The sequence below is a fragment of the Chenopodium album genome, chromosome 20, assembly GCF_948465745.1.
Source record: "Chenopodium album chromosome 20, dcCheAlbu1.1, whole genome shotgun sequence".
Taxonomy (NCBI): domain Eukaryota; kingdom Viridiplantae; phylum Streptophyta; class Magnoliopsida; order Caryophyllales; family Amaranthaceae; genus Chenopodium; species Chenopodium album.
The window spans coordinates 6669950-6696410 of NC_137853.1; the positions used below are offsets into that span (position 1 = coordinate 6669950).

General features: G+C 36.5%; 2 protein-coding genes across 7 annotated transcripts; both read right to left on the bottom strand.

Moving 5' to 3' along the window:
- Positions 1 to 704: 704 nt before the first annotated feature.
- Positions 705 to 7961, bottom strand: LOC145596494 (uncharacterized). 6 transcript variants are annotated; one of them, XR_014103251.1, is made up of 5 exons: positions 7376 to 7960; positions 6487 to 6613; positions 3978 to 6376; positions 1167 to 3813; positions 705 to 1044 (listed from the first exon to the last, which is right to left on the bottom strand). XR_014103251.1 is itself a non-coding variant. In XM_081652664.1 (5 exons), exons 2-5 carry the CDS (start codon positions 6508 to 6510, stop codon positions 2463 to 2465), a joined length of 3636 nt encoding a protein of 1211 aa, XP_081508790.1. In that variant the 5' UTR covers positions 6511 to 6613; positions 7376 to 7960; the 3' UTR covers positions 705 to 2462. The 6 variants fall into 6 exon arrangements, 5 of the variants coding, with proteins under 5 accessions (XP_081508790.1, XP_081508792.1, XP_081508789.1 ...); XM_081652664.1 differs by having other exon boundaries at positions 705 to 3813; positions 3978 to 5785; positions 5924 to 6376; XM_081652666.1 differs by having other exon boundaries at positions 705 to 3813; positions 3978 to 4596; positions 4849 to 6376; positions 7376 to 7959.
- A 4176-nt stretch (positions 7962 to 12137) lies between these two features.
- LOC145596554 (uncharacterized) lies at positions 12138 to 19318 on the bottom strand. The gene is made up of 5 exons (XM_081652734.1): positions 18753 to 19318; positions 16720 to 16846; positions 15092 to 16598; positions 14221 to 14839; positions 12138 to 14057 (listed from the first exon to the last, which is right to left on the bottom strand). The coding sequence occupies exons 2-5, from the start codon at positions 16741 to 16743 to the stop codon at positions 12407 to 12409; spliced, it is 3801 nt and encodes a 1266-aa protein (XP_081508860.1). The 5' UTR covers positions 16744 to 16846; positions 18753 to 19318; the 3' UTR covers positions 12138 to 12406.
- Positions 19319 to 26461: the final 7143 nt, after the last annotated feature.

The window sequence follows — 26461 nt, forward strand, 5'->3', positions numbered from 1 at the left end:
AACATGCCACGAAATCACTGGAAAACTACCTATAATCAAAAACATGGATAATATAAACAAACTTCCAAACCTAATGTACTCAAGTCCTTGATTATAAGGTACCACATTCCAATGCTGTCTCTCAACTCATTGATACCACTGTTTGATCAAACCCACTTTGGATGAATATAAGCACCGCCGGTTAATATTTTCAGATACAGGATGTTTCTCTGCATTGCTCAACATCAGCAGTCTTAAAGTGACCTTGGTGCCTGTACTAATATACTATGGTTTCCTATACACATTCTGCCTGTAGACAATATCCACATTATCCTGGAAACAATTTCAGAGAAGGGTTGTCTCTAATAGGAAGTACGAACCAAAGAAAATCAAAGGCCTGACTTTAAAACAGCAAATAATTCAATCTTAAAGGCAAGTCGAGCTGATGAAGAGCCAAATGGTAGAGAACAAGCAACCGCAGATCTACATGACATATATCAAAGGTAATAAATGAGGCAAAGTAGATGAACTCCCTTTTCTATTATTGACATCCATTATTCTGAAAACTGAAGAAACAGAGAAATCACTCAGGAATCACAGATTCACAGCAGATAAATCTGTCAACTAACAAACAATCGCACTAAAGCCATTCTAGGACAAATAATATGCACAACAAACAAGCGCAGAATCCAAACAGATTTCTCAACAGAAGAGCACTTGTGCAATTTTGTGTACACCTTCATCAACTTTGTTTAGGCAGGAATTTAGGACAATCTTACAGAGGGTGAAACCAAAGTTTTCAATAGAAACATAATACCTAATTAGCCCACTATGATTGTTCACAAGAATTACCAAAGTACAGAAGCCTGTTAAACTTAGAGCTTAGAGCTGTATTAGAACTTAGAGCTGGCGAAGTTTTCTGAAACCTGTCACTAACTTCAACTAGAAGTGCTATTCAGCTCATTGAGCAGATGAGCAGCTTATAGATGATAGGTTGGATGGGAATCCAGTATTGCTAACCTTTTTTACTTCACACTTCTTCAATGCTCAATAATAACAATGCAGCTGACAGTATCAGAAGCAATTAGGATTTAGCTTTTTGCCATCAGGTGTTGCAAATTTCCAGATATTAGACAAACAGAGTACTAATTGATATAAGTAAAAATAACAAAGAACAGAGCTCTCACCTTTACTCCACACTGATCTCAGGCAAGAAAACGTATATGAACAGGTTCACAGCAATCTGTACAAGCTTCCTAGTCTCACTGGTGTAATTCACACATAGCAACTGGCATAAATTCCTTCAAGCATTAAAGCACAGGGATACCTTGCCAAGAATTATGATAAAAGTGATAGCTTTGCAAACATCAGCAGACAGGCAACATGCAACTATGCAAGACCCCAAGCTCTTTGTGGAACTTTTGATAGCCAAAACACCAACACAACATAAGCTCAAAGTATGATACACACCATAAGCTCAAAGTACGAATTTATGCTCTGCCCAAAACACCAACTGCGATTTTCTCAAGATTGCATATTTATGCCAGATAAGCAACATGCCTTAAGCCATGAAAGAAAATAAGTCCTGTAATGGATAAATTCCAACTGATAACAGCAGGACATAAAGGCCTATAAAAGGCTGCCCCCGCCCTACTTCAACTCATCAACGCCTATGCTCAACATCACCTGGCAATGAATATAATAACAAAAGGCACTACATAACATTTCGGAACAACTGATCAAAGTATAATATCTCTGAAGACAACATGTGTGACGGACTTCTTGCTAAGTTTATTCTTGCCAAGCCCCTCAGTCATCTTTGACAGCAGTAACTCAGTAAGTTCAAAGGGAAGAAAAAAACAATCAGAAATCAGGAGAATATAAATCAAGATGAGCCCCCAAATATCTCATTGATTCAACCCAACAACAATAACGTCAAGAGTTACATGTGCAGAAAATGCCAAGATGAAGATCACATTCTATGAGAATATGGTATCTGGATTCAATCCTAGACCCAACTAACTTTTTGTCAAGGGCCAATGTAGACTAATAAAAAGCGCCCCAACAAAAAATTGCAGGCATAATCTATCCTGTCGGGATAACATCAAGAAGACAACAAAAGAGATTAAATAATTTCCAGTGATCTTTGGATACCGAACGAAGAACAAAACCACAGGTCAGAGCTACGAAGGAACAACTCCCTTTGTAGCATCATCACCAGCAAAATTCTGCACACCAACCGACACTGGGTTGTCATCGAGTTTATCCACTTGTCCACACACAACTGGCTCCTCATCTTCCCTGAAGTATGTGGATAAACTTCCAATTCGTTCATCACAATCCCTTGTAGCCCTGCTACCAAACTCTAGAGTATCCTGGAAAGTTTCATCATGATTCAATCTCTTTTCTGGATCCTCATCATCAGTGCGCCTCATGATATTAGGCTGACCATAGAGTTTTCGTCTGTCTTGATAGTTCTCATATCAACATCCTCTATTGGATCCATTGGTGTCAGAAAATCTTCCAGCATAATTGGGTCGATATTGTTCTTCAGACTTGGAATTATGTGATGAATCCATGACATCAACCCCAAATTGCTTTGAATTAGGATTAAATTTTCCATCTCTTTCATATATGACAGAATGATTTTCCCCTCTAAACCTCCTTGGACCATCGCCAATGCGGCTGTCTATACCCCTTAACCCTCTGTCCTGAAAACTTGAAACATCTCTATCCCGAAAACCATTAGTCATGGAAAAACTATCATTAATATCATGATGCATTTTATTTGCCATGCCATCATCAAAGTTACACCTCGCAGGACGGAGGAGATTATATTGTTTCCTTCTTTCTCCAAAATTCTCCTCATATCTAACTCCTCTACTAGCATCATCCGGAATCCTATCTGAAATTCTATAATACCCATCAGGCTTCAGATTTCGTGGGGAATCTATCGTGTTACCTCTTTCATCCCTCAAGCGAATCCTCCCTGGTGATCTATCTGGAGCAGAGTTCCGCTGCTTGTAACCTAGCTCCCTCAAATGACCTGGTTCATCCTTCCGAGCAGAACTCCATCGGTTACACAGAGGAGATCCGTGGTTTCTTGAAATTGACCTAAAAGCACCAGCATGGTCGGGCCCAGAACCAGGTTGTTGCTGTGGTGACCTTAGTCTTTGCATTCTGGCCTCAGGCCTAAAATTTGGAGATCTACTTCGGTGCCTAAAAAAGGTATTACCACCATTTCCAGCCCCCAGTCTTCTCCTTGGAGAATTCCAAATGACAGGAGACCGACTTCTTGATCGAGATGGAGACTTCCTGCGAGAGTGATGTATATTTGACTGCACTCTACCACCAAATGGAGAAATACTTCTCTCTCTGCGGGACAAAGGACGCCAGCACTTTAAGGAGGACTGGAAAGATTCATCAGGAGAAGGTCCACTAAACCTTCCCCTGCCTCCTCTGCTTTCAGAAAAAGGGCCATGCCTGAAGGATCTTCCCCGACCAAAGCCTCCAGCTCTATCAGGGCTAAACTTCCTATCGGTATTATAACGCGAGTGAAATCCAACACAAGGTTCTCCATCAGCACCAGCTCGATTTTTTGGAAGTTGTTGAGAATATGATGCATCATCTTGAGTGCCAACACATCCATGATCATCTCTCTCCACACTAGCATCAACATCGAATTTTGAATGTCCATGGATAATAGGTAAGTAACGCCTGAAACTTCTACGATTGTCTGATGAACCATCCCACCTAACACCTTGGCGTCCTCTACCTTGACTGTGAAATGAATATCGCGCCCTCTCAAACGATCTCATGGATCCAGGCTCAAATCTATCAAAAAGACATCAACATATTAGATCTAAGAAAGCTAGAAATAATCACCTAATACGAGGAAATATAAGTAGTACACCAAAGGGAGACGAAAGGGGAATGGGGAGGAGGGAAGAGCAAGCAGTCATTGTAAAGCGCGCATATAACCAACATAACACTGATACCTATTCTCCATTTTCTTGAAACGCTCTTCCCTATAGGCATGATCACGAGAAACTGGACCTTCAATCTGTGACTGCAAGCCCCTTCTGAATGCTTTTGGTTCCACTCTAGTTTCATCAGCTTGGGGATCCAGTCCATCAATATGACTAGGCATCCTATTCTTTCTCCTGATATCATCTATGCCTTGATTTCCCATATCTGAAAACCTCTTGCTACTCTCAAGCAGTTCTTTTTGCTGAATTATTTCTGTTTTCTCTCCAGCATGACTCGATTTTATTTGGTTACCTTCCTCATGTTCCCTATCATTCCTAACAGCTTCAGAAGCTACTTCAAAAACCTCTTTATCATTTTTACAGTCATGAAAAGCGACGGCAGCAGAAGTTCCCAGTCTCCCGCTCTTTCTTGCTTCATCTTGTCCAGACTCGGAGACGTGGTCCTCACTTAAATTGGCCATATCCGTTTCTCTGTAGTTCGAAATTCTGTCTATATGTTCAGCTTCTCTATCACCAGCATCATATTCTTCCCAAGCATGTCCACTTGACTCTCTGAGCTCCCCATCTTCATATTGGGAATCATAACCCTCCTGAAGCTCACCATTAGCATCAGTGCCAACCTCCAAAACTGGATAACATTGAACACCAACATCATTACTATGTTTAAGAGAATCTTCATAATCAGTATTGTCAGAATAATTAGAACAATTATCCAAGTTGATTTTGCAAGTTTCATGGTTGGAGAAATCACATGAATCCATGAGTGTTACCGAGCAATCCTCAGAGGGATTCTTTATGGTTTCATTATTACTAACTATGTTTCCATCCTGAAGATAATTAAAATCCTTCAACTTAGTATTTAAAGCTACCGGAAGCTCACATCTTTTAAGCACAGAGTTGGATGCCTCAGTGTGAACAGGGGCATTATCATCTGATACAGCAACTTCAGCATGCTCTTGATGCTCTACTGTTTTCAGGTCAGCATTCTCTATTAAAGATTTTTCTTCATGATGAAAATTCTTAGGTGTCTCCAAATCCTCTGGAACTGTGACAATTTGTTTAACCTTTGAGCTTGTAGACACACACAAACTAATATAATTATCAGCAGACACAGCACCAAATGCAGCATCAGAAGCACAAGCATTTCCAAAATTCTGCAACTGACAGGATGACACAACACCATCTGTTTTTAACCCCTCAATTACTGGCTGATAGCTTACACTGTTATCATTCAAATCTAGAATCTTCACAGAAGCATCATCAACCTCATTTACAGTATAAGATGCTGACGATTGAGCAGTCTGACCAGGGGCAGCAGCAACTAATCCAACAGTGGGATCGACATTTTCATCACAGCGCATGCTTTTAGAGTCTTCAGCCATACACTTCACAACATTCAAGTTAAGGTTGGAGTTGGTTGACAGAGGCTTCTCGCCCAAGGATTGAGGCTGCTTCAGACTGAGGCAATGATCTAGATCATAAGTGTCCTTGATATCAACTGAACTTTGATTTGCCGGTGATGTCGGTTCACCAGGGAGTATGCAGCTTTTAGCAGCATGTAAAGTTTCCAAATTTTCTCGTGAATCATATGCTTTCAATTCCATATTTTCATTATGGTCGACTTTTCCAGCATCTTGAGAGATGTCATGAGCAACAACATTTTGAACTCCTGGATCGTCAAAAGGCTCCTCCCAAGCATCCATCACAACATTCAAGTCCCAATGCAACCTAACATCTCGGGAAGATTGTCTCTGGTCCCACCCTTCATCTTCATCTTTGCGGGATGAAACATCCGCAGAAAATCCCAAGGAAACATCCTTCATTTTTTCAACAGCAACAACATTTTGAGATGAATTTACAGTAGTTGAGATAGATGCATGCTCTACAATTGGCTCTGTGGACATACATAAGGTTGTTGCTCCACTTGATATTTCAGACGAATTAATAACATCTACCTTTGATAAACCCTTAGATGATGAAGGTGCTTCAGCATAAGTAGAAACTTCCTGCGCTCGCTCCAGCACGGAAGACTCTTCAACGCCTGAACCATCCTCCGCATAACCACATTCTCTTCCCAAACTGCTACTGCAGGCAGCAGCTGCAAGTATTGATATACCATAGAAATCTTCATCTTCACCGAAGCTTTTGTTGGAATTGTCAGTTTTCTTAGAATCAATGCGATTTTTATTCTCAACAACCTGGCTTGAACTAATGTCAGAAGTTGAAGATTGCAAAGGTAAAAGTTTGATTGAAACATCTTGACTTCTGGTTTGATCTGCAATCTCCTCTGCACATGCAGAGTTGTAAACTGGCGGTGGTGACGGGGATCTAAGCAAGAATCTTCTCTTTTTGATAGGTACATGTTCTTCCTTATTACTAAAGCGACAGCCTGATGCTAGTACTCCATGCTGCCAAATAGAAGATAACAGGAGATTTAGGGAGCTGTTTCCAAATACATTCGAAGGTTGATAAAATAACCACTATTAACTCTTAGGGGATTAAAAAAATCACAACACACCTTTTCAGTCTCGGATACAGGCATTTTGAAACGCTGAACTTGTGAAGGAATATAAAGTATAATCCTTGATGCTTTTAAATACTGTCTTTCTGGCAAGTCTTGATGCACTCCGACTACCTTATAAAACCTTCAGACAGAATTAAGTTTGAGAGAGACTGCTTTAAAATATCAAAATTGATGCTAGGTACATGACAAAAATGTTTTAGGCGACTGTCATAAATCCAAACAAGAGAAAACACAAAACATGTACACCCAAATGCATAGCAATCTATTTTATTCGATAGAAAGTTATTACACCAAGCAGATTAATCATTCATCATCACAGAAACACAAGCACCGAGCACGGGGATATGTGGGCATCATCACCCGTATAAACATGGACAAACTTAGCACTCACAGTATACATAATTGATGCCAAGAAACACACAGGTTCCAAGAAGAAAGAAATCGCTAATAACTGCATAAAGATAAACACATCAGATAATTTGAATCATGGTTTCAAGCAGCATAGAAGTATAGAATCATGGTTCTTTGAAATAACAAAGATCCACCAGAAACGGTAATCACACATATATATGATGATACAATTCCGATTTTACGAGGCCTTGTAATTCAAGCTATGATATTATCAGACCAAAACAATAAAAGTAAATCATCAATTATCATCTCCCCAGAAAACCTAACAAAACCACAAGGGAACACAAGTTGGGGAAAAAAAAAAACGCACAAATCATTCAAACATTAAATTCGAATTCAACATATAAGCATAATTAATGCAGGACCTCGACAATTATTCTAATTTATGATTGGAAATACATCAATCAAACACAACAATCGCAAAAAAACCCTAACAACAAACCGAAAACAGAAGAAATCAAACACAACTTACTTTGAATACCTTGAGATTCAATTGAAAATATCACTCGATCTTCACCTTAACCACTCGATTCAATAGATCTTCCCCAAAAATTAAAAATTAAAAAACGATTAATTTAATAGTTTGAGAAATTCTTCTGCGACATCGAATAACCAGAAACTTGAATCCTTTGAATCATGAAAAAACAACAGAAAAATCTTCTATTCTCCGTTAAAGATGGCGGCAATAAATAGGGTTTTTCTGAGATTCTGCTGCTTCATCGGTGCAAAATTCATCATTCAACTAAAAATCGAACCTTTTTTTCTCTCTTCAAAATCAAGAACGAAAAATAGCAGAAAAATCGAAGAAAATTACAGAAATAATTCTTAGTTCATCTTCAACCTTGAGCTTCTTTGTCGTCTTCTTCTCCTCAAAATCCTCGAGAAGAGTCTTTTTTTTCTTTTTCTTTTTTTTTTTTTTTTTTTTTCTTGTTGGCTGCTTTGGTGGTGGAAGTGAAGGCTACTGCAACTTCACCACGTATTTATTCTTCTGAATTTCCCTTTTTTTTTTTTTTTTAGGAAAATTCTTTTGAATTTCCTTTCTCTCTCAAACGAAAACCTTTTTTTCTTCGTTTATTTTTGTTTCCTGTTTTACCCTTTGGTCTTTATTTGACTTTTATGCTCTATCTTTTAGATCTAGGGTTGAGATTTTGGATTGAGGTGTACATTGATTCAATTATTGGTAGTATTCTATGGTGAGTGTATAAGTCTATCTTCAATAAGTTTTTTATTAATTTAATATTAAGTGTTATTGTCAATATTTTAAAATAATAAAATAAAATATTTAATATTATTGTCAATCTTTTAAAAACAATCTATATCTATATTATATACTAAAGTAATCACCAAGGGGACACTTGGCATAATTTTGTGAAAAAATTTCCCTCCAAAATGTTATTTATTAATTTTCTTACAAAAATTCTGTTCAAAATTAAAAAAAATTTTAATAAAATTTATATATATACTCCATATATAATATGCAACACATAAGAATTTAAATGATAGACATTAATAAATTTATTTAAAAAAAATTGTTACATTCATTCAATTAAATCTTACTTTATAAATCAGTGCACTGCACGGGGCTAAAAACTAATAAAATAAAATATTTCGCAGTTGTTTTCTATCCTATCCTTGCTATCATATCTTATCCTATCCTATCCTATCCTATCCTATCCTTGTCTTATAAAAAGTAAGAGATTTTGTTCTTATGAATAATGCACGAACTATTATACATTTCAAAATGTTTATTTACCTTACTTCTGATATTTACTTTAATAAGACGTACAAATCAATGTGAGATTAAAAGAGTACAAATATTTGTTCAAAACTACTAATAATTGTTCAAACTATTGTGAGTATTAAATAATCGACAAACATGCAATGATGCCATAAATATAGATACATTAAAGAATTCGTATGTTAATTATGTATTCTATATGTTTAGAAATAATTGTCGAACTGTCTCAAGACTGTCAACAACAAAATAGTTCAGAACCAACTCCATACGAAGTTACCTCGTATGCTTGTTGGATATATTTCCAAACTACTTAGAGGAAGTGTCCATGTATCATTCTGTAGGGTATTCATGCCATGCCGTGGTTGCATGGCATGGCACGAGCCAACAGTCTTCACAGCATGGCACAGCACCATCCCTTTGCCAAGGTTTGTGAACTGGTAACAATGGTTTAGATACAGGTACTTGATTCCGCAAAGAATCCTGAAGGGAAGGAAGAACTAGTAACCATTATGCAAGGTTCAAAAGCTGTGGCTGATATACATACAATTCAAAATATTTGTCTTCGTGTTTTGTTTTTTTGACACATATTTGTGTTTAATTTGATATTGTGGATATAAAATTCATAAATTTACGTATAGAGTTTCAATTGTGGATAAACAAAGGGTGAACATATGAGGCTTTTGCTAGATGTTTACGACTTTAAACATAAGTTAACTTGAGAGTTGAGACTCACTCCAACAAGAGCCAGTAAATTCCGATGTCTTAGTTTTGTTGTCATAAAGCTTATGTGCTCTCATTCTCAATTGCATCAAATAAATTCTTCCGGTGCACCCACAATGCACGACGACTACCAGGATAGAACATAAGAGATAGCCACATTTTGGTTTTCATGTTGCTGTATAGGACAATAGATCCATTCAGATCTGTCAAACCTTTCGAAGAAATGCCTAAGCAGTAGAAGCTAAAAGGCACAGTATATCTGGTTAGAATCCAGAACTAACTGTAAAAGGTATAGTAGCTGATCAACCTGAACCTTTCATCAAAATAGGCAAAAACCCACTACATCAGTAGAAAATGTAACAAATGTACAATGCTAAAGAGAAGTGTGTCGCCCTCAAGAGCTCCAGTGCATTCAAGATTGAAGCAAATAATATACTGTACCATGACGACGGCATTATTCGTATTGAAATGCCTGATATGTTCCACATACCAGCTGGTGACATTGCTTTCGAATCCTCATGCTAAAATATACCTTCTGTTCCATCATAAAGCAATGGATCCAAAACCTTTTCATACTTCAAATCTGAAGAATTTCTCTGAAATTAAATCCAAGTCTTTCATAGCCTTTGAACTTCTGCATCTAAACTAGTTGACAATCTTGACATTTTTGAAAGAATTTATGAATTTCTTCATTGCAACTTTAATGCTTTTGGCTTCACTCATTAGAGAAGTTCCTCTTCAATCATCGCAATTACTGACCTGTCATAAAAACAAGTCCACCCAATTTGTGAAATTACTTGTTACATGGAAAGAGCTTTATTCAAGATCCAACATGCCACGAAATCACTGGAAAACTACCTATAATCAAAAACATGGATAATATAAACAAACTTCCAAACCTAATGTACTCAAGTCCTTGATTATAAGGTATCACATTCCAATGCTCTCTCTCAACTCATTGATACCACTGTTTGATCAAACCCACTTCGGATGAATATAAGCACCACCGGTTAATATTTTCAGATACAGGATGTTTCTCTGCATTGCTCAACATCAGCAGTCTTAAAGTGACTTTGGTGCCTGTACTAATATACTAAGGTTTCTTTTACACATTAAGCCTGTAGACAACTAGACAATATCCACATTATCCTGGAAACAATTTCAGAGAAGGGCTGTCTCTAACAGGAGGTACGAACCAGAGAAAATCAAAGGCCTGCCCTTAAAACAGCAAAAAAATCCAATCTTCGGGTTTATATAACTGGCAAGTCGAGCTGATGAAGAGCCCGATGGTACAGAACAAGCAACCGCAGATCTACATGACATATATCAAAGGTAATAAATGAGGCAAAGCAGTTGAACTCCCTTTCTATTATTGACATCCATTTTTCTGAAAACTGAAGAAACAAGAGAAATCACTCGGGAATAACAAATTCACAGCAAATAAATCTGTCAGCTAACCTGGCAACCTCCAATACCAACTGTTGAATTCTTGCTATTTTTTTGAAAAGCATACATTTCCCTCAATACACTAAATAATTCTAGGACAAATAATATGCACAACCAACAAACAAACACAGAATCCAAACAGATTTCTCGACAACAGAAGAACACTCATGCAATTGTGTACACCTTCATCAACCTTTGTTTAGGCAATCTTACATAAGGTGTAACCAAAGTTTTTGATAGAAACATAATACCTAATCAGCCAACTAGGATTGTTCACAAGAAGTACCAGAGTACAGAAGCTACATACCTGTATTAGTAGTACTTAAAGCTGGCGAGATTTTCTGAAACCTGTTACTAACTTCAACTAGAAGTGCTATTCAGCTCATTGAGCAGGTGAGCAGCTAATAGATGATTGGTTGGTTGGGAATCCAGTATTCCTACAATTTTCTAATTTCACACACCTCTTCATTGCTCAATACTAACTATACAACTGACAATATCAGAAGCAATTAGAATTTAGCTTTTCGCCATCAGATGTTGCAAAGTTCCAGATATTAGACAAACCAAAGAGTACTAAGTGATATAAGTAAAAATAACAAAGAACAGAATACTCACCTTTATTCCATACTGATCTCAGACAACAAAGTGTATATATGATGTTATTCTCCACAAGACAGCCTATTAGCCTTTGGGTTCACAGAAATGTACAAGCTTCCTAGTCCCACAAGTGTAATTCACACATAGCAACTGACATAAAGTCCTTCAAGCATTTAAGCAGAGGGATACCTTGCCAAGAATGACGATAAAAGTGATAGCTTTGCAAACATCTGCAGACAGGCAACATGCAACACCCCAAGTTCTTTGTGGAACTTTTGATATCCAGGTATACACATCATAAGCTCAAATTCTGAATAAATGCACTGCCCAAAACACCAACTGTGATTTTCTCAATTATGCATATTTGCCAGATAGCAACAGCCCTTAAACCATGAAAGAAAATAAGTCCTGTAATGGCTAAAATCCACCAAATAACAGCAAGCCATAAAAGCCCTATAAAAGGCTGTCACTGCCTCATTTCAACTCATTAACGCCTACGCTCAACATCACCTAGCAATGAAAAAAAATAACAAAAGGCAAAATAAAGCATTTCTGAAGAACTGATCAATATATAATATCTCTGAAGAGAACACTTGTGATGGACTTCTTGCTAAGTTTGTTCTTGCAAAGGTAAGAAAAAAACAATCAGAAATCAGGAAAATGTAAATCAAGATAGCCCCCAAAAATCTCATTGATTCAACTCAACAACAATAACGTCAAGAGTTACATGTGCAGAAAATGCCAAGATAAACATCACATTCAATGAGAAAATGGTATCTGGATTCAAAAAAATTCCTAGACCCACCTAACTTTTTGTCAAAGGCCAATGTAGACTAATAAAAAGCACCCCAACAAAAATTTGCGGGCATTATCTATCCTATCGGGATAACATCAAGAAGTTAATTAAAAAAAAAAAAAAAAAAAAAAAAAAAAAAAAAAAAAGATTAAATAATTTCCAGTGATCTTTGGATACCGAACGAAGAACGAAACCCCAGGTCAAAGCTAAGAAGGAACAACTCCCTTTGTAGCATCATCACCACCACAATTCTGCACGCCAACCGACAGTGGGTTCTCATCAAGTTTATCCTCTTGTCCACACACAACTGGCTCCTCATTTTCCCTGAAGCTTGTGGATAAACTTCCAATTCGTCCATCACAATCCCTTGTAACCCTGCTACCAAATTCTGGAGTATCCTGGAAAGTTTCATCATGATCCAATCTCTTTTCTGGATCCTCATTATCAGTGCGCCTCATGATATTAGGCTGACCATAGTGTTTTCGTCTGTCTTGATAGTTCTCATATCGACATCCTCTATTGGATCCATTGGTGTCAGAAAATCTTCCAGCATAATTGGGTCGATATTGTTCCTCAGACTTGGAATTATGTGATGAATCCATTACATCAACCCCAAATTGCTTTGAATTAGGATTAAATTTTCCATCTCTTTCATAAATTACAGAATGATTTTCCCCTCTAAACCTCCTTGGACCTTCGCCAATGCGGCTGTCTATACCCCTTAACCCTCTGTCCTGAAAATTCGAAACATCTCTATCCCGAAAACCATTAGTCATGGAAAAACTATCACTAATATCCTGATGCATTTTACTTGCCATGCCATCATCAAAGTTACGCCTAGCAGGACGAAGGAGATTATATTGTTTCCTTCTTTCTCCAAAATTCTCCTCATATCTAACTCCTCTACCAGCATCATCCGGAATCCTATCTGAAGTTCTATAATACCCATCAGGCTTCAGATTTCGTGGGGAATCTATTGCGGTACCTCGGTCATCCCTCAATCGAATTCTTCCTGGTGATCTATCCGGAGCAGAGTTCCGCTGCTTGTAACCTAGCTCCCTAAAATGACCTGGTTCATCCTTCCGAGCAGAACCCCATCGGTTACGCGGAGGAGATCCATGATTTCTTGAAATAGACCTAAACCCACCTGCATGGTCGGGCCCGGAGCCAGGTTGTTGCTGTGGTGACCTTAGTCTTTGCAGTCTGGCCTCAGGCCTAAAATTTGGAGATCTACTACGGTGCCTAAAGAAGGTATTACCGCCATTTCCAGCCCCCAGTCTTCTCCATGGAGAATTCCAAATGACAGGAGACCGACTTCTTGATCGAGATGGAGACTTCCTGCGAGAGTGATGTATATTTGACTGCCCTCTACCACCAAATGGAGAAATACTTCGCTCTCTGCGGGACAAAGGACGTCGGTATTTTAAGGAGGACTGGAATGATTCATCTGGAGAAGGCCCACTAAACCTTCCCCTGCCTCCTCTGCTTTCAGAAAAAGGACCATACCTAAAGGATCTTCCCCGACCAAAGTCTCCAGATCTATCAGGGCTAAATTTCCTATCGGTATTATAACGTGAGTGAAATCCAGCACAAGGCTCTACATCAGCACCAGCTCGACTTTTTGGAGGTCGTTGAGAATATGATGCATCATCTTGAGTGCCAACACATGCATGGTCATCCCTCTCCACACTAGCATCAACATCGAGTTTTGAATGTCCATGGATAATAGGTGAGTAACGCCTGAAACTTCTACGATTGTCTGATGAACCATCCCACCTACCACCTTGGCGTCCTCTACCTTGACTGTGAAATGAATACCGCGGCCTCTCAAACGATCTCATGGAGCCAAGCTCAAATCTATCAAAAAGACATCAACATATTAGATCCAAGAAAGCTAGAAGTAATCACCAAATAAGAGGAAATATAAGGAATACAGCAAAGGGAAACAAAAGGGGAATGGGTAGGATGGAAGAGCAAGCAGTCATTGTAAAGCGCACATATAACAACATAACACTGATACCTATTCTCCATTTTCTTGAAACGCTCCTCCCTATATGCATGATCACGAGAAACTGGACCTTCAATCTGTGACTGCAAGCCCCTTCTGAATGCTTTTGGTTCCATTCTAGTTTCATCACCTTGGGAATCCAGTCCATCAATATGACTAGGCATCCTATTCTTTCTCCTGATATCATCTATGCCTTGATTTCCCATATCTGAAAAGCTCCTGCTACTCTCAAGCAGTTCTTTTTGCTGATTTATTTCGGTTTTCTCTCCAGCATGACTCGATTTTATTTGGTTGCCTTCATCATGTTCCCTATCATTCCCAACTGCTTCAGAAGCTACTTCAACAACCTCTTTATCATTTTTACAATCATAAAAAGCGACGGCAGCAGAAGTTCCCAGTCTCCCGCTCTTTCTTTCTTCATCTTGTCCAGACTCGGAGACATGGTCCTCACTTGAATTGGCTATATCCATTTCTCTGTAGTTCGAAATATAGTCTATATTTTCAGCTTCTCTATCACCAGCATCATATTCTTCCCAAGCATGTCCACTTGACTCCCTGAGCTCCCCATCTTCATATTGGGAATCATAACCCTCCTGGAGCTCACCATTAGCATCAGTGCCAACCTCCAAAACTGGATAACATTGAAAACCAACATCATTACTATGTTTAAGAGAATCTTCATTATCAGTATTGTCAGAATAATTAGAACAATTATCCAAGTTAATTTTGCTAGTCTCATGGATGGAGAAATCACATGAATCCATGAGTGTTACCGAGCAATTTTCAGAGGGATTCTTTATGGTTTCATTATCACTAACTATGTTTCCATCCTGAATATAATTAAAATCCTGCAACTTAGTATCTAAAGCTACCGGAAGCTCACATCTTTTAGGCACAGAGTTGGATGCCTCAGTGTGAACAGGGGCATTATCATCTGATACAGCAACTTCAGCATGCTCTTGATTCTCTGCTGTTTTCAAGTCAGCATTCTCTATTAAAGATTTTTCTTCATGATGAAAATTCTTAGGTGTCTCCAAATCCTCTGGAACTGTGATATTTTGTTTAACCTTTGACCTTGATGACACACACAAACTAATATAACTATCAGCAGACACAGCGCCAAATGTAGCATCAGAAGCACAAGCATTTCCAAAATTCTGCAACTGACAAGAAGACACACCACCAGCTGTTTTTAACCCTCCAATTACTGGCTCATAGCTTACACTTTTATCATTCAGACTCTTCACAGAACCACCATCAACCTCATTAACAGTATAAGAAGCTGACAATTGAGCAGTCTGATCAGGGGCAGCAGCAACTAATCCAACAGTAGGATCAACATTTTCATCATGTTGCATGCTTTTAGAATCTTCAACCATACACTTCACAACATCCATGTTAAGGTTGGAGTTGGTTGACAGAGGCTTCTCGCCTACGCATTGAGGCTGCTTCAGATTAAGGCAAGAATCTTTATCATAATTGTCCTTGATATCAGCTGAACTTTGATTTGCCGGTGATCTCTGTTCACCAGGGACTAGGCAGCTTTTTGCAGCATGTATAGTTTCCCAATTTTCTCGTGAATTAAGGGCTTTCAATTCCATATTGTCATTATGGTCGACTTTTCCAGCATCTTGAGAAATGTCATGAGCAACAACATTTTGAACTCCTGGATCATCAAAAGGCTGCTCCCAAGCATCCATCACAACATTCAAGTCCCAATGCAACCTAACATCTCGGGAAGATTGTCTCTGGTCCTTCCCTTCATCTTCATCTTTGCTGCATGAAACATCCGCAGAAAAGCCCAAGGAAACATCCTTCATTTTTCCAACAACAACAACATTTTGAGATGAATTTACAGTGGTTGAAATAGATGCAAGCTCTACAACTGGCTCTATGGATATACAGGATGATGTTGCTCCACTTGATATTTCAGATGAATTAATAACATCTTCCTTTGATAAACCCTTAGATAATGAAGGTGCTTCAGCATGAGTAGGAATTTCCCGCGCTCGCTCCAGCACAGAAGACTCTTCAATTCCTGAACCATCCTCCGCATAACCACAATCTCTTCCCAAACTGCTACTGCAGGCAGCAGCTGCAAGTATTGATATACCAGAGAAATCTTCATCTTCTCCGAAGCTTTTGTTAGGATTGTCAGTTTTCTTAGCATCAATGCGATTTTTATTCTCAACAATCTGGCTCGAACTAATGTCAGATATTGAAGATTGCAAAGGTACATCTTGACTTCGCGTTTGATCTGCAATCTCCTCTGCACATGGAGAGTTGTAAACTGGCGGTGGTGACGGGGACCTTAACAAGAATCTTCTCTTTTTGATAGGTACATGCTCTGCCTTGTTACTAAAGCGACAGCCTGATGCTAGTACTCCATGCTGCCAAATGGAAGATAACAGGAGATTTAGGGAGGAGTTTCCAAATATATTCAAAGGTTGATAAAATTATTAATATTAACTCTGGGAAAAAAAAAAAAAAAAAAAAAAAATCATGACATACCTTTTCAGTCTCGGATACAGGCATCTTGAAACACTGAACTTGCGAAGGAAAATAAAGTAAAATCCTTTATGCTTTTAGATACTGTCTTTCTGGCAAGTCTTGATGCACTCCGACTACCTTCTATAACCTTCAGACAGAATTAATAAGACTATGAGCGAATATACAAAGACTAGACTACTTCATTGACAGAGACATCTATGCAACCTGTTTAGACAATGGTCTTGGTCCAAACAGCACGAGAAAATTCACGATGCACAAAAAAGAAACTGCAGACATGCAAATGGTGCAATTTGCATACCATTTCGTTTCATTTACCTTCATTTAACTTACTAACCAGTCATAGCCACAAAATATTTTGAGAGATACTGCTTTAAAATATCAAAATTGATGCTAGGTACATGACAAAAATGTTTTGGGTGACATTCAGAAATCCAAGCAAGAGAAAACACAAAACATGTACATCCAAATGCATATAAATCTATTTAATTAGATAGGAAGTTATTACACCAAGCAGATTAATCACTCGTCATTACAGGAAAACAAGCACCGAGCACGAGGATATGTGGCATCATCACCAGTATATCTTAACGTTGAGGGAACATGGCCACACTTAGCACTCACGAAGACATAATTGATGCCATAAAACACACAGGTTCCAAGAAGAAAGAGCTAATAACTGCATAAACATAGCAACATAAGATAACTTGTTTTTTCCTCAAACAAAGGAAAGACCATACTTCTCTTACTCTACAGCTTTCAAGCAGCAAAGAAGTATAGAACCATGGTTCTCTGAAATAACAAAGATCCACCAGAAACTCACATGACCGTTATCACACATACATATAATGATACACTTTCTGTAAGAGGGCCAGATTTTACGTGGCCGTGTAATTTAAGCCTGGAAAACAGATCAAAGAAGGAAACTACATGATTTTATCAGACCAAAACAATAAAAGTAAATCATCCATTATCATCCTCCCAGAAAACCTATGGGCGTCTTTCTACATGACCAAACTAACCCACAAGAGAACACATAGGGGAAAAAAAAAAAGCACAAATCATAACTTTTACTTCGAATCCAAGATATAAGCATAATTAATCTCATTTATGATTGGTAATACATCAATGGCTAAACCTAATTCCAACAAGGAGTCTTTCAACATTTCAAAGAACCTCGAGCAAATCAATCAAGTACTAATACAAGCACAAGTAACATAGATTAAATGCTATAGACAGCCCCATATGCAAATCAACATTGCTAAACAAGCAGAGACAAACATAGATTTAACAGTTTCGACATCCTTCATAACCAAATCATGCTCAGCATAAATTAATTGGTTTCGACACCCTTCATAACCACATCATGCTAAATCAAGCACAGTCAGCATAAATTAATTGGTTTCGACACCCTTCATAACCAAATCATGCTAATCAAGCACACTCAGCATAAATTAAATCGTTTCGACATTCCTCCTAAGCAAATCATGCTAAACAAAGCACAGTCAGCAGAGATTAAACGGTTTCGACAGTCCTCATAACCATATCATGCTAACAAAAACCAAAGGCAGCACAGATTAAATGATTTCGACAGTCCTCATAACCAAATCACGCCAAAACAAGCACAAGCAGCATAAATTAAACAGTCTCGACGGTCCTCGTAACGAAACCGTGCTATAACAAGCACATAAACCATAAATCAAATCCATTCCCTCCAGCAATAATGCAGTTTAAAACAAAAGCAACTCCAAAAAATAGCAGCTTCAACAATTAATCGAATCTAATAAATCTCCCAATTTGCCAAAAAAAACTAGGGTTATATCTCTTCGAGTTGACCAACAGTTATAAATTCCATCAATCATCACACTCTCAAACTTACTATACACTCATTTGCTTAGTAACCGCCATCATCCAATAACTTCAACGCAATCAATGAAGATAGATTCATTCCAACAATCGCAAAAACCCTAACAACAAACCGAAAACAGCAGAAATATCAACTATAACATAAATCAAACACAAATTACTTTGAATACCTTGAGATTCAATCGAAAATATCACTCGATCTTCACCTTAACCACTCGATTCAACAGATCTTCCAAAAAAAAAACGATTAATTTATTTTTTTCACTAGATTAAACTAAATTAGTTCCAGAAATTCTTCTTCATCATCATCAACATAGATAAACCAGAAACTTGAGTTCTTTCAATCATCAATAAATAACAGAAAATCTTCTATTCTCCATTAAAGATGGCGGCAATAAATAGGGTTTTTCTGAGATTCTGCTGCTTCATCGGTGCAAAATTCATCATTCCACTCATTCTCTCTCCTCGGAAAATCGGACCTTTTCCAAAATCATCAACAAAAAATTGCAGAAAAATCGAAGAAAAATACAGAAATAATTCTTAGTTCATCTTCAACCTTTGCTTCTTTGTGTGTGTGACTATGTCGTCGTCTTCAACACTTTCTCTCTCCTCAAAATCCTCGAGAAGAGTCTTTTTTTGCTTTTTCTTTTTTCTTTTTTCTTTTTTTTTGTTTGTGTTGGCTGCTTTGGTGGTGGAAGTGAAGGCTACTGCAGCTTCACCACGTATTTATTCTTCTGAATTTCTCTCTCCAAAACCCTTTTATTTTTGTTTCCTGTTTTGCCCTTTGTTCTTTATTTGACTTTTATGCTCTATTTTAGATCTAGGGTTGAGATTTTGGATTGAGAAATATGGAGGTGTAAAATGGATATTCAATTATTGGGCTTATATTTGTAGTTTTGTACTATGATATGATTTTACTTTATGGTTGGTAGTATTCTATGGTGTGTGTATAAGTCTATCTTGAATAATTTTTTTTAATTAAGCTTATGACTATGACTTTTATACTTAAAAATCTTACTCCGTAAAATACCTAAGGTTTGAATTTAATAATGAGTGTTATTGTCAACATTTTAGAAAAATAAATCGTTGTTTCGCATTGAGATTGTTAAATTGCTATTTTTTTTCCTCATCGTTTTGAAGGAAAAATAACGGTTTTACTGAAAATGAAAGAAATTGATTAAGGGAAGTAAAGTTGACTTAAATGATAAATTTACACCCATAAAATAAAAAAAAATAAAAATAAAATAAAAAATAAAAAAACCTAAATAATGAGTGTATTGTTTACTTATCTGTAAAAACTAATGAAAATAGCATTAAGTTTCAGATACTGTCTTTGTTTGTTAAGTGACATGAATTGAGTTTTTGCATTATTCACCTGATCCACTTTGACTAATGTTATTGATTTATACATTAGAAAAAAATACAGTCTTGTGGGGGTACTTGTTAGAATCGTCTCAATAATGAATAGTTTTTTAATATTCGATTGTTATAATTTTTTATTGATAATTAAAATTATTATTGGTCAATGTGTTGCATTGGCATATATGTTCATGAGAAACATTAAAGTTAAAATTATACGGAGTTTGGACATTAGGCATTACTTTTCTCTTCATTAGAATATTATGTTCAATGTAATACAAAATGTCATGGTACATATATATAGTTCAGTGGAATCGCATGATACATATGACATGTTTCACTCTGCATATAGTTACACCATTTACAATTTTACATCACCAACCAACTTTGTGTCAACCTTCACTACACCACAACCTCATAATTTCAATGTGTTCAACACTTCATCACTTATCTTCATTCGTATATTGTCTCCTCTCATTAACCTAACAAAGATCTTATCTTTCTCTTTCATCCTATCCTATTTCACCTTCTCGCCTCTTAAATAATGTCGATCATTATTTACTTAATTTCTTCTTGCCACCTCACTCAATATTCATCTCACATTAAATGTTTGAAATTTGGTTAAATACATTGTACAGGCTTTTTTTTAGAGATCTACAATGGCATGTGATGAAAATCAGTCCGAAAACCCCTTATAAACCAAGAGAGAAGCTTTAACTAACTGAACTATCTCTCACTCTTATGATTAGAGCTGTTAATTCGGGTAAATGGGTCGGGTTTGTGTGGGTCGGGTCATCTCGGGTTGGGTCAATACGGGTTAATGTCAGGACCTATGTGGGTCGGGTTCGGGTTGGGTCATGCTTGAGTCGGGTCATGTCGGGTCATACATCTTTTCGGGTTCGGGTCGGGTTTAGGTCGGGTCAATAAAAGGTCGGGTTACATTCGGGTCGGGTGAAAAACTAGTCGGGTTAAATTCGGGTTTTTACGGGTTTAAATGAGTTAGGGTCCTGTTCGGGTTCGAGTCGGGTTCGGTTCAAGTCAATTATTTTCGGGTTATAATCAGGTTGGGTCATTATCGGGTTCGAGTCGGGTTCGGTTCAAGTCAATAATTTGCGGGTTATAATCAAGTAGGGTCATTATCGGGTTTGATTCAAGTCAATATTTTGCGGGTTATAATTAAGTTGGGTCATTCTCAGGTTCGGGTCGGGTTCGGTTCAAGTCAAAAACTTAAAAATAAATAAAATAATAATAATAATAATAATAAAATTTGAAAAAAGGATTTTAAATAGCCATATACTTATATGGAAGTTGAAGATAAATTTAGGAAAAAAAAAAGGAAGATACATTTGGCTGAAATCAGTACTACCTCACTCACCTCATAGTGTCTCAAATGCGTTTAAAAAACATTGACAACTCATATAGCTCCACCTCACTCACCTCTATCATCTCATATCCCCAATCTCCTCATATAACTCAAGCTCATTGCTCATATAGGAAGTTGAAGATAATTAGGAAAATGAAAATCAATCAAAATAAATTGAAAAAAAGCCTAAAACTCAATAGTCAATATGGAGTACTCTTTTTATCCTAAAAACTCCTAAATCCTAAAATTCGGGTTAGTAATAGGTCGAGTTTAAATTTGGGTCGGGTAAATAACAAGTCGGGTTGAATTTGGATCGGGTCAATAACAAGTCGGGTTGATCTCGAATCGGGTTTGTAACAGGTCGGGTTTAAATTCGAGTCGGGTTAGGAATGGGTCGGGTTGACCTCGGGTCGGGTTAGTAACAGGTCGGGTTGAATTCGGGTTTTGACGGGTTAAATCGGGTTTGGGTCATTCTCGGGTTCGAGTCGGGTTCGGTTCAGGTCAATAATTTACGGGTCACATTCGGGTCGGGTCCTCTCTAGGTCGGTTCATGGTCGGGGTCGGGTCTCAAATACTCGGGTCAACTCGGGTCTAGGGTTCGTTTCAGGTCGGGTTCGGGTCACCATTTTTTTCGGGTTCAGACGGGTTAGGGTCGGTATTTCGGATCGGGTCAGCTTTTTGACAGCTCTACTTATGATAAGGACTTCTTGTGTACTTAATTATTTGAATATTTTCAATCATCTCAAAATATTTGAGCACTTTGATCATATTCTCTTCAACTTCAATAATAATACTCCCTCCATCCCTAAATTACGTTCCTACTTCTCTCTATTATGTGGGAAATAAATGCTAGAAGTAGGAATATAATTTAGGGATGGAGGTAGTATTAATTTAAAATAATTTAAGTGAAGCAAAAGGTAATTTAAGTTTAACCGAAATTATGTGAAATATAGCTAAATAGTTAAGTTCAACAAAAAGCTTGCTAACTCCCATTGATTTGCTTGTCAATAAAAAAATAAAATAATAATAATAAAAAAAAACTCCCATTGATTTGTACTTCTAATTTTTACTTCAATAGAAGTACAAATTAATGTAATTTTTGAAGAGTACAATATTAGTTCGAAATTACTAATAATAATCGTTTGAATTAATGTGAGTTCAAAAGAGTATTTTTCAAAGTTATATTTCACATTCCACTAAATTTTCATAGTACTCGACTACTCGCAATATGGAACGTAAGGAGTAATTTTTAGAATATTAGGCCGGTTAACGTGCGCAATACATGCGACATAGTTAGTTACGTCCGAAGTGTTATTTTAGTTTGGCCTTACATGACAAATTTAGTAGTTGACAATTAACATTAAAGTGGAAAAATATGTAATCAAATACTCCATAATGTCCGCATATTATCCATAAGTGTTCGAACAAAGAAACCATAGTTAACATTAATGAAGGCAAATAAATAAGCTAAAAAATTTTAAAAAAAATAAATGTTCGTGAAGTATTCATTAATCATAAGAGCTTAACCTTTTTAAGTTTTAACAGTAAGATATGAGGTCAATGTAATAACTTTTAGAGCATATATATAATAAAAATGTATAAATATTTTGTTAAGACGAAAACCAAATATATTAGATGAACCCCGTGGGATGCATGGTTTGTTTGAATTTTTTAAAACATTATTTTTTATTTATGTGCTAAAATTTGTTATATATTTAGATAAAATTCCTAGTATCAAAAGATAATATTTTATAAAAGATAATATTTTATATTTAATTAATTTAAACTTAAAAATCTTATTCACCAGTTTTGCTTTGAATTATTTAATTCTTAAAAAAAAAAATCTCGTATTTGATTGGCCACAACTAAAATTTATAATCTTACGTGGCGCACTTAGAAAATTAAATTTTACGTGGCTCTCTAAAAACTCGGAAAAAAAGAAATATATATATATGTTAAGAGTTAATTAATTTAGTCAAGGTGTGAATGTCCACATTCCAATTTCTTCATTGCATTTAATGTAGTAGCCAACCCTAATTGCCACCCTCTAAGGTTATAGCCCACAATGTAATAGTGGTTCTTACTACTATAAATAGCCATGTAATTTCACTTGTATGATGCACAAAAAATATTACCAAGAGTAATATATAAAAGTAGTAATACTTCTCTTATTACCTTCTTCTCTTAATCCTCTAATTTCTATATATTTCATAACACGTTATCAGCACCATCTTCAATCAGGTATACTTATACCGATTATCCAATTTTTACAAAGATTCAATTTCTTTTACAAAATATATTTTGAGGAGTATGCTCTATAGTTGCCCATATGGGATCCTCTATACCAGAAACTCATAATATATTTCTCCACAAAATTACTCTACATAATTAGCCATGTTGATAAAAATGAGGATATCAATACATACCTTATTTATGATATTTAGTTTGGTAACTCTCATGCATGGTTATAGAAAGTAATATATAATTACTTTTGCATGTGGAAATATTTGTTGTATGCATGTTAATAAAGTAAATTTCATGGTCACACAAATCATGTTTATACTTACTTACTTGTGCATAATTACTGAAATGAAAAAAAATGATGCAGCCTTTATATTTATTTAATTTTTAGATTACACACTTTTATGTTTCTTTCAGTTTTCGAACCCTTGACCTCATGAATAGATTAGGGTTCTCGGACCACTACGGCTTGCATCCCAGTGTGATACTTATTTACGTTTGTAAATATTAATAGTTTGATTACGATTATTTTACCAGTCTACTAGAACATTGTATGATATTTTTACAGTAGTGTAAAGCTGAAACGGATAATTTACCCCCCTATAAAAGGCGGATTACACCCCCTTATTTCACCATACAAACCTTATCCCCTCCTTAAACTTTACCCAAATTATCTCCTCTTCTTCTTCCTCCATTTACACCGGTCACACACCATGTTCCCCGTCGACAACCGACAACCACCACACCCCTTTACCTTTGAAGAAGATTTAAGGAAATTAAAACTATATTTAGTTTTAATTATGGCCCTAGTAGTTTTATTAATGGCAATGATGATTTTCATCATTTTACATAAGTAGCGCTCGGTTTTTCGACAAAGGGAATTCATGCATGTAATCTCCGTAGTACTTCAAGTGTTTTTTGTCTTCTAGGTAGATTATAAGTGCATTTTGTTATAATAAATGTTCCTTTTGTCTTATCATTAATGTATGTCATTAATATTATTATTATTATTGTTGTTTTTGTTGTTGTCGGTGATGTAGTGATAGTAGTAGTATTTATTGTTATTGTTATTATTATCATTGTTATTGTTATTATTGTTGTTGTCGTTTAATTAACGTAATTATCATGTTTAATTTTAGCTTAACTTTATGTAAATCATAATAATAACCCAAGGGGGAGAAGCAAATATGTTTTAAATGGATTATTATTATGATTACAATTTGATTACTTTAATTATCACTTGCTTAATTGGCTTAATAATAATTACCTATTTGATTGTAGTTAAAATGGGAGACTTGATGAAAAGACAATTTGACGTATTAGACTTGTCCGGACATAATTATCTTGAATGGACAGTTGATGCCCAAATGAATTTATAGGCTCAGGGATTGGAACATACAATCAAAGAAATTACCATCCCAGGAAACGAAAAAGATGCCCCTGCTCAAGTTAAAGTTCCAACTGATCAAGAGAAAGCAAAAGCTATAGTTCTCTTAAGGCATCATTTACATAACAGTTTAAAAACTGAGTATTTAATGGTGGAAAATCCCAAAGAACTATGGGATAGCCTGAAAGGAAGGTATGACCACCACAAAAGGGTACTCCTTCCTTCAGCACAGTTTGAATGGACAAACCTGAGATTTCAGGACTTTAAATCTGTCAGTGATTATAATTCATCACTATATAAAATCGTATCAATATTGAGATATTGTGATCAACCAGTCACTGAAGTGCAAATGATAGAGAAAACACTCTCTACATTCCATGCTAACAACATTGTATTGCAACAGCAATACCGTGAAAGAGGCTTTGCAAAATATTCTGAGCTTATTTCTACATTATTGGTTGCTGAAAAGAATAATGATCTTCTGTTGAAGAATCACAACCTAAGACCAACTGGGTCTCAAGCATTCAATGAAACAAATGCTGTAGAAAGCTCAAATCCACCCGAGACAAATGTTGCTCATAGAGGTGGACGTGGAAAATATAATAACCGTGGCAGCTAGAGGTCGTGGAAATTTCCGCGGACGTGGCCGTGGACGTGGTTATGGCCGTGGTAGAGGCCAATTTCCCCCTAGAAACAACACTCAAAGGGGGCATCAACAAGGAAACAAAAATCAAGCCACCACAAAAGGAAAAGACACATGTTATAGATGTGGCATGACTGGACATTGGGGACGTACTTGTCGTACGGCCAAACATCTGGTAGAACTATACCAGGCTTCCATTAAAGGGAAAGAAAAACATGCCGAAACAAATTATGTTAATGAAGAAAATGTCCCTGGAATTAGCCTTGATGTGTCTGATTTCCACATAGACAATGGTGAAGCTGGTGGTGAATTTATCTTTGGAGAGAATAATCATGTTTAGATAATTCATCAATTACTATGATATGTATTATGTTTTCATTATGTACTTTTCTTGTATGTTTTTTTTTTCATGTTCAAGTTATATACTTTTAATTTTTCATCATTAATAAAGTAAGTCCAGTTTAATTATCTTAAACTAATCTTATACTTATTATTTTATGAAGATATGGATCTGCCCGAAGTTGGTTCCAAATTTCAATGCCTTTTGGACAGTGGAACAACACACACTATTCTGAAGGATAGAAAATATTTTTTAAAGTTAAAATTATTTCAAGCAAATGTTAATACCATTTCTGGGTCAGCCAAGCTAATAGAAGGTTCTGGAAAAGCTTGCATAATACTCCCAAATGGAACAAAATTAATCATTAATGACGCTTTATATTCGAGTAAATCTCGAAGAAATCTTATAAGTTTTAAAGATGTGCGTCAAAATGGTTTTCATTTAGAAACAATGATAGTGGATCAAAAGGAATATTTATGCTTCACGGCAGAAAAACATGGCAAGAAACATGTGTATGAGAAATTGCCAGCATATTCTTCAGGGTTA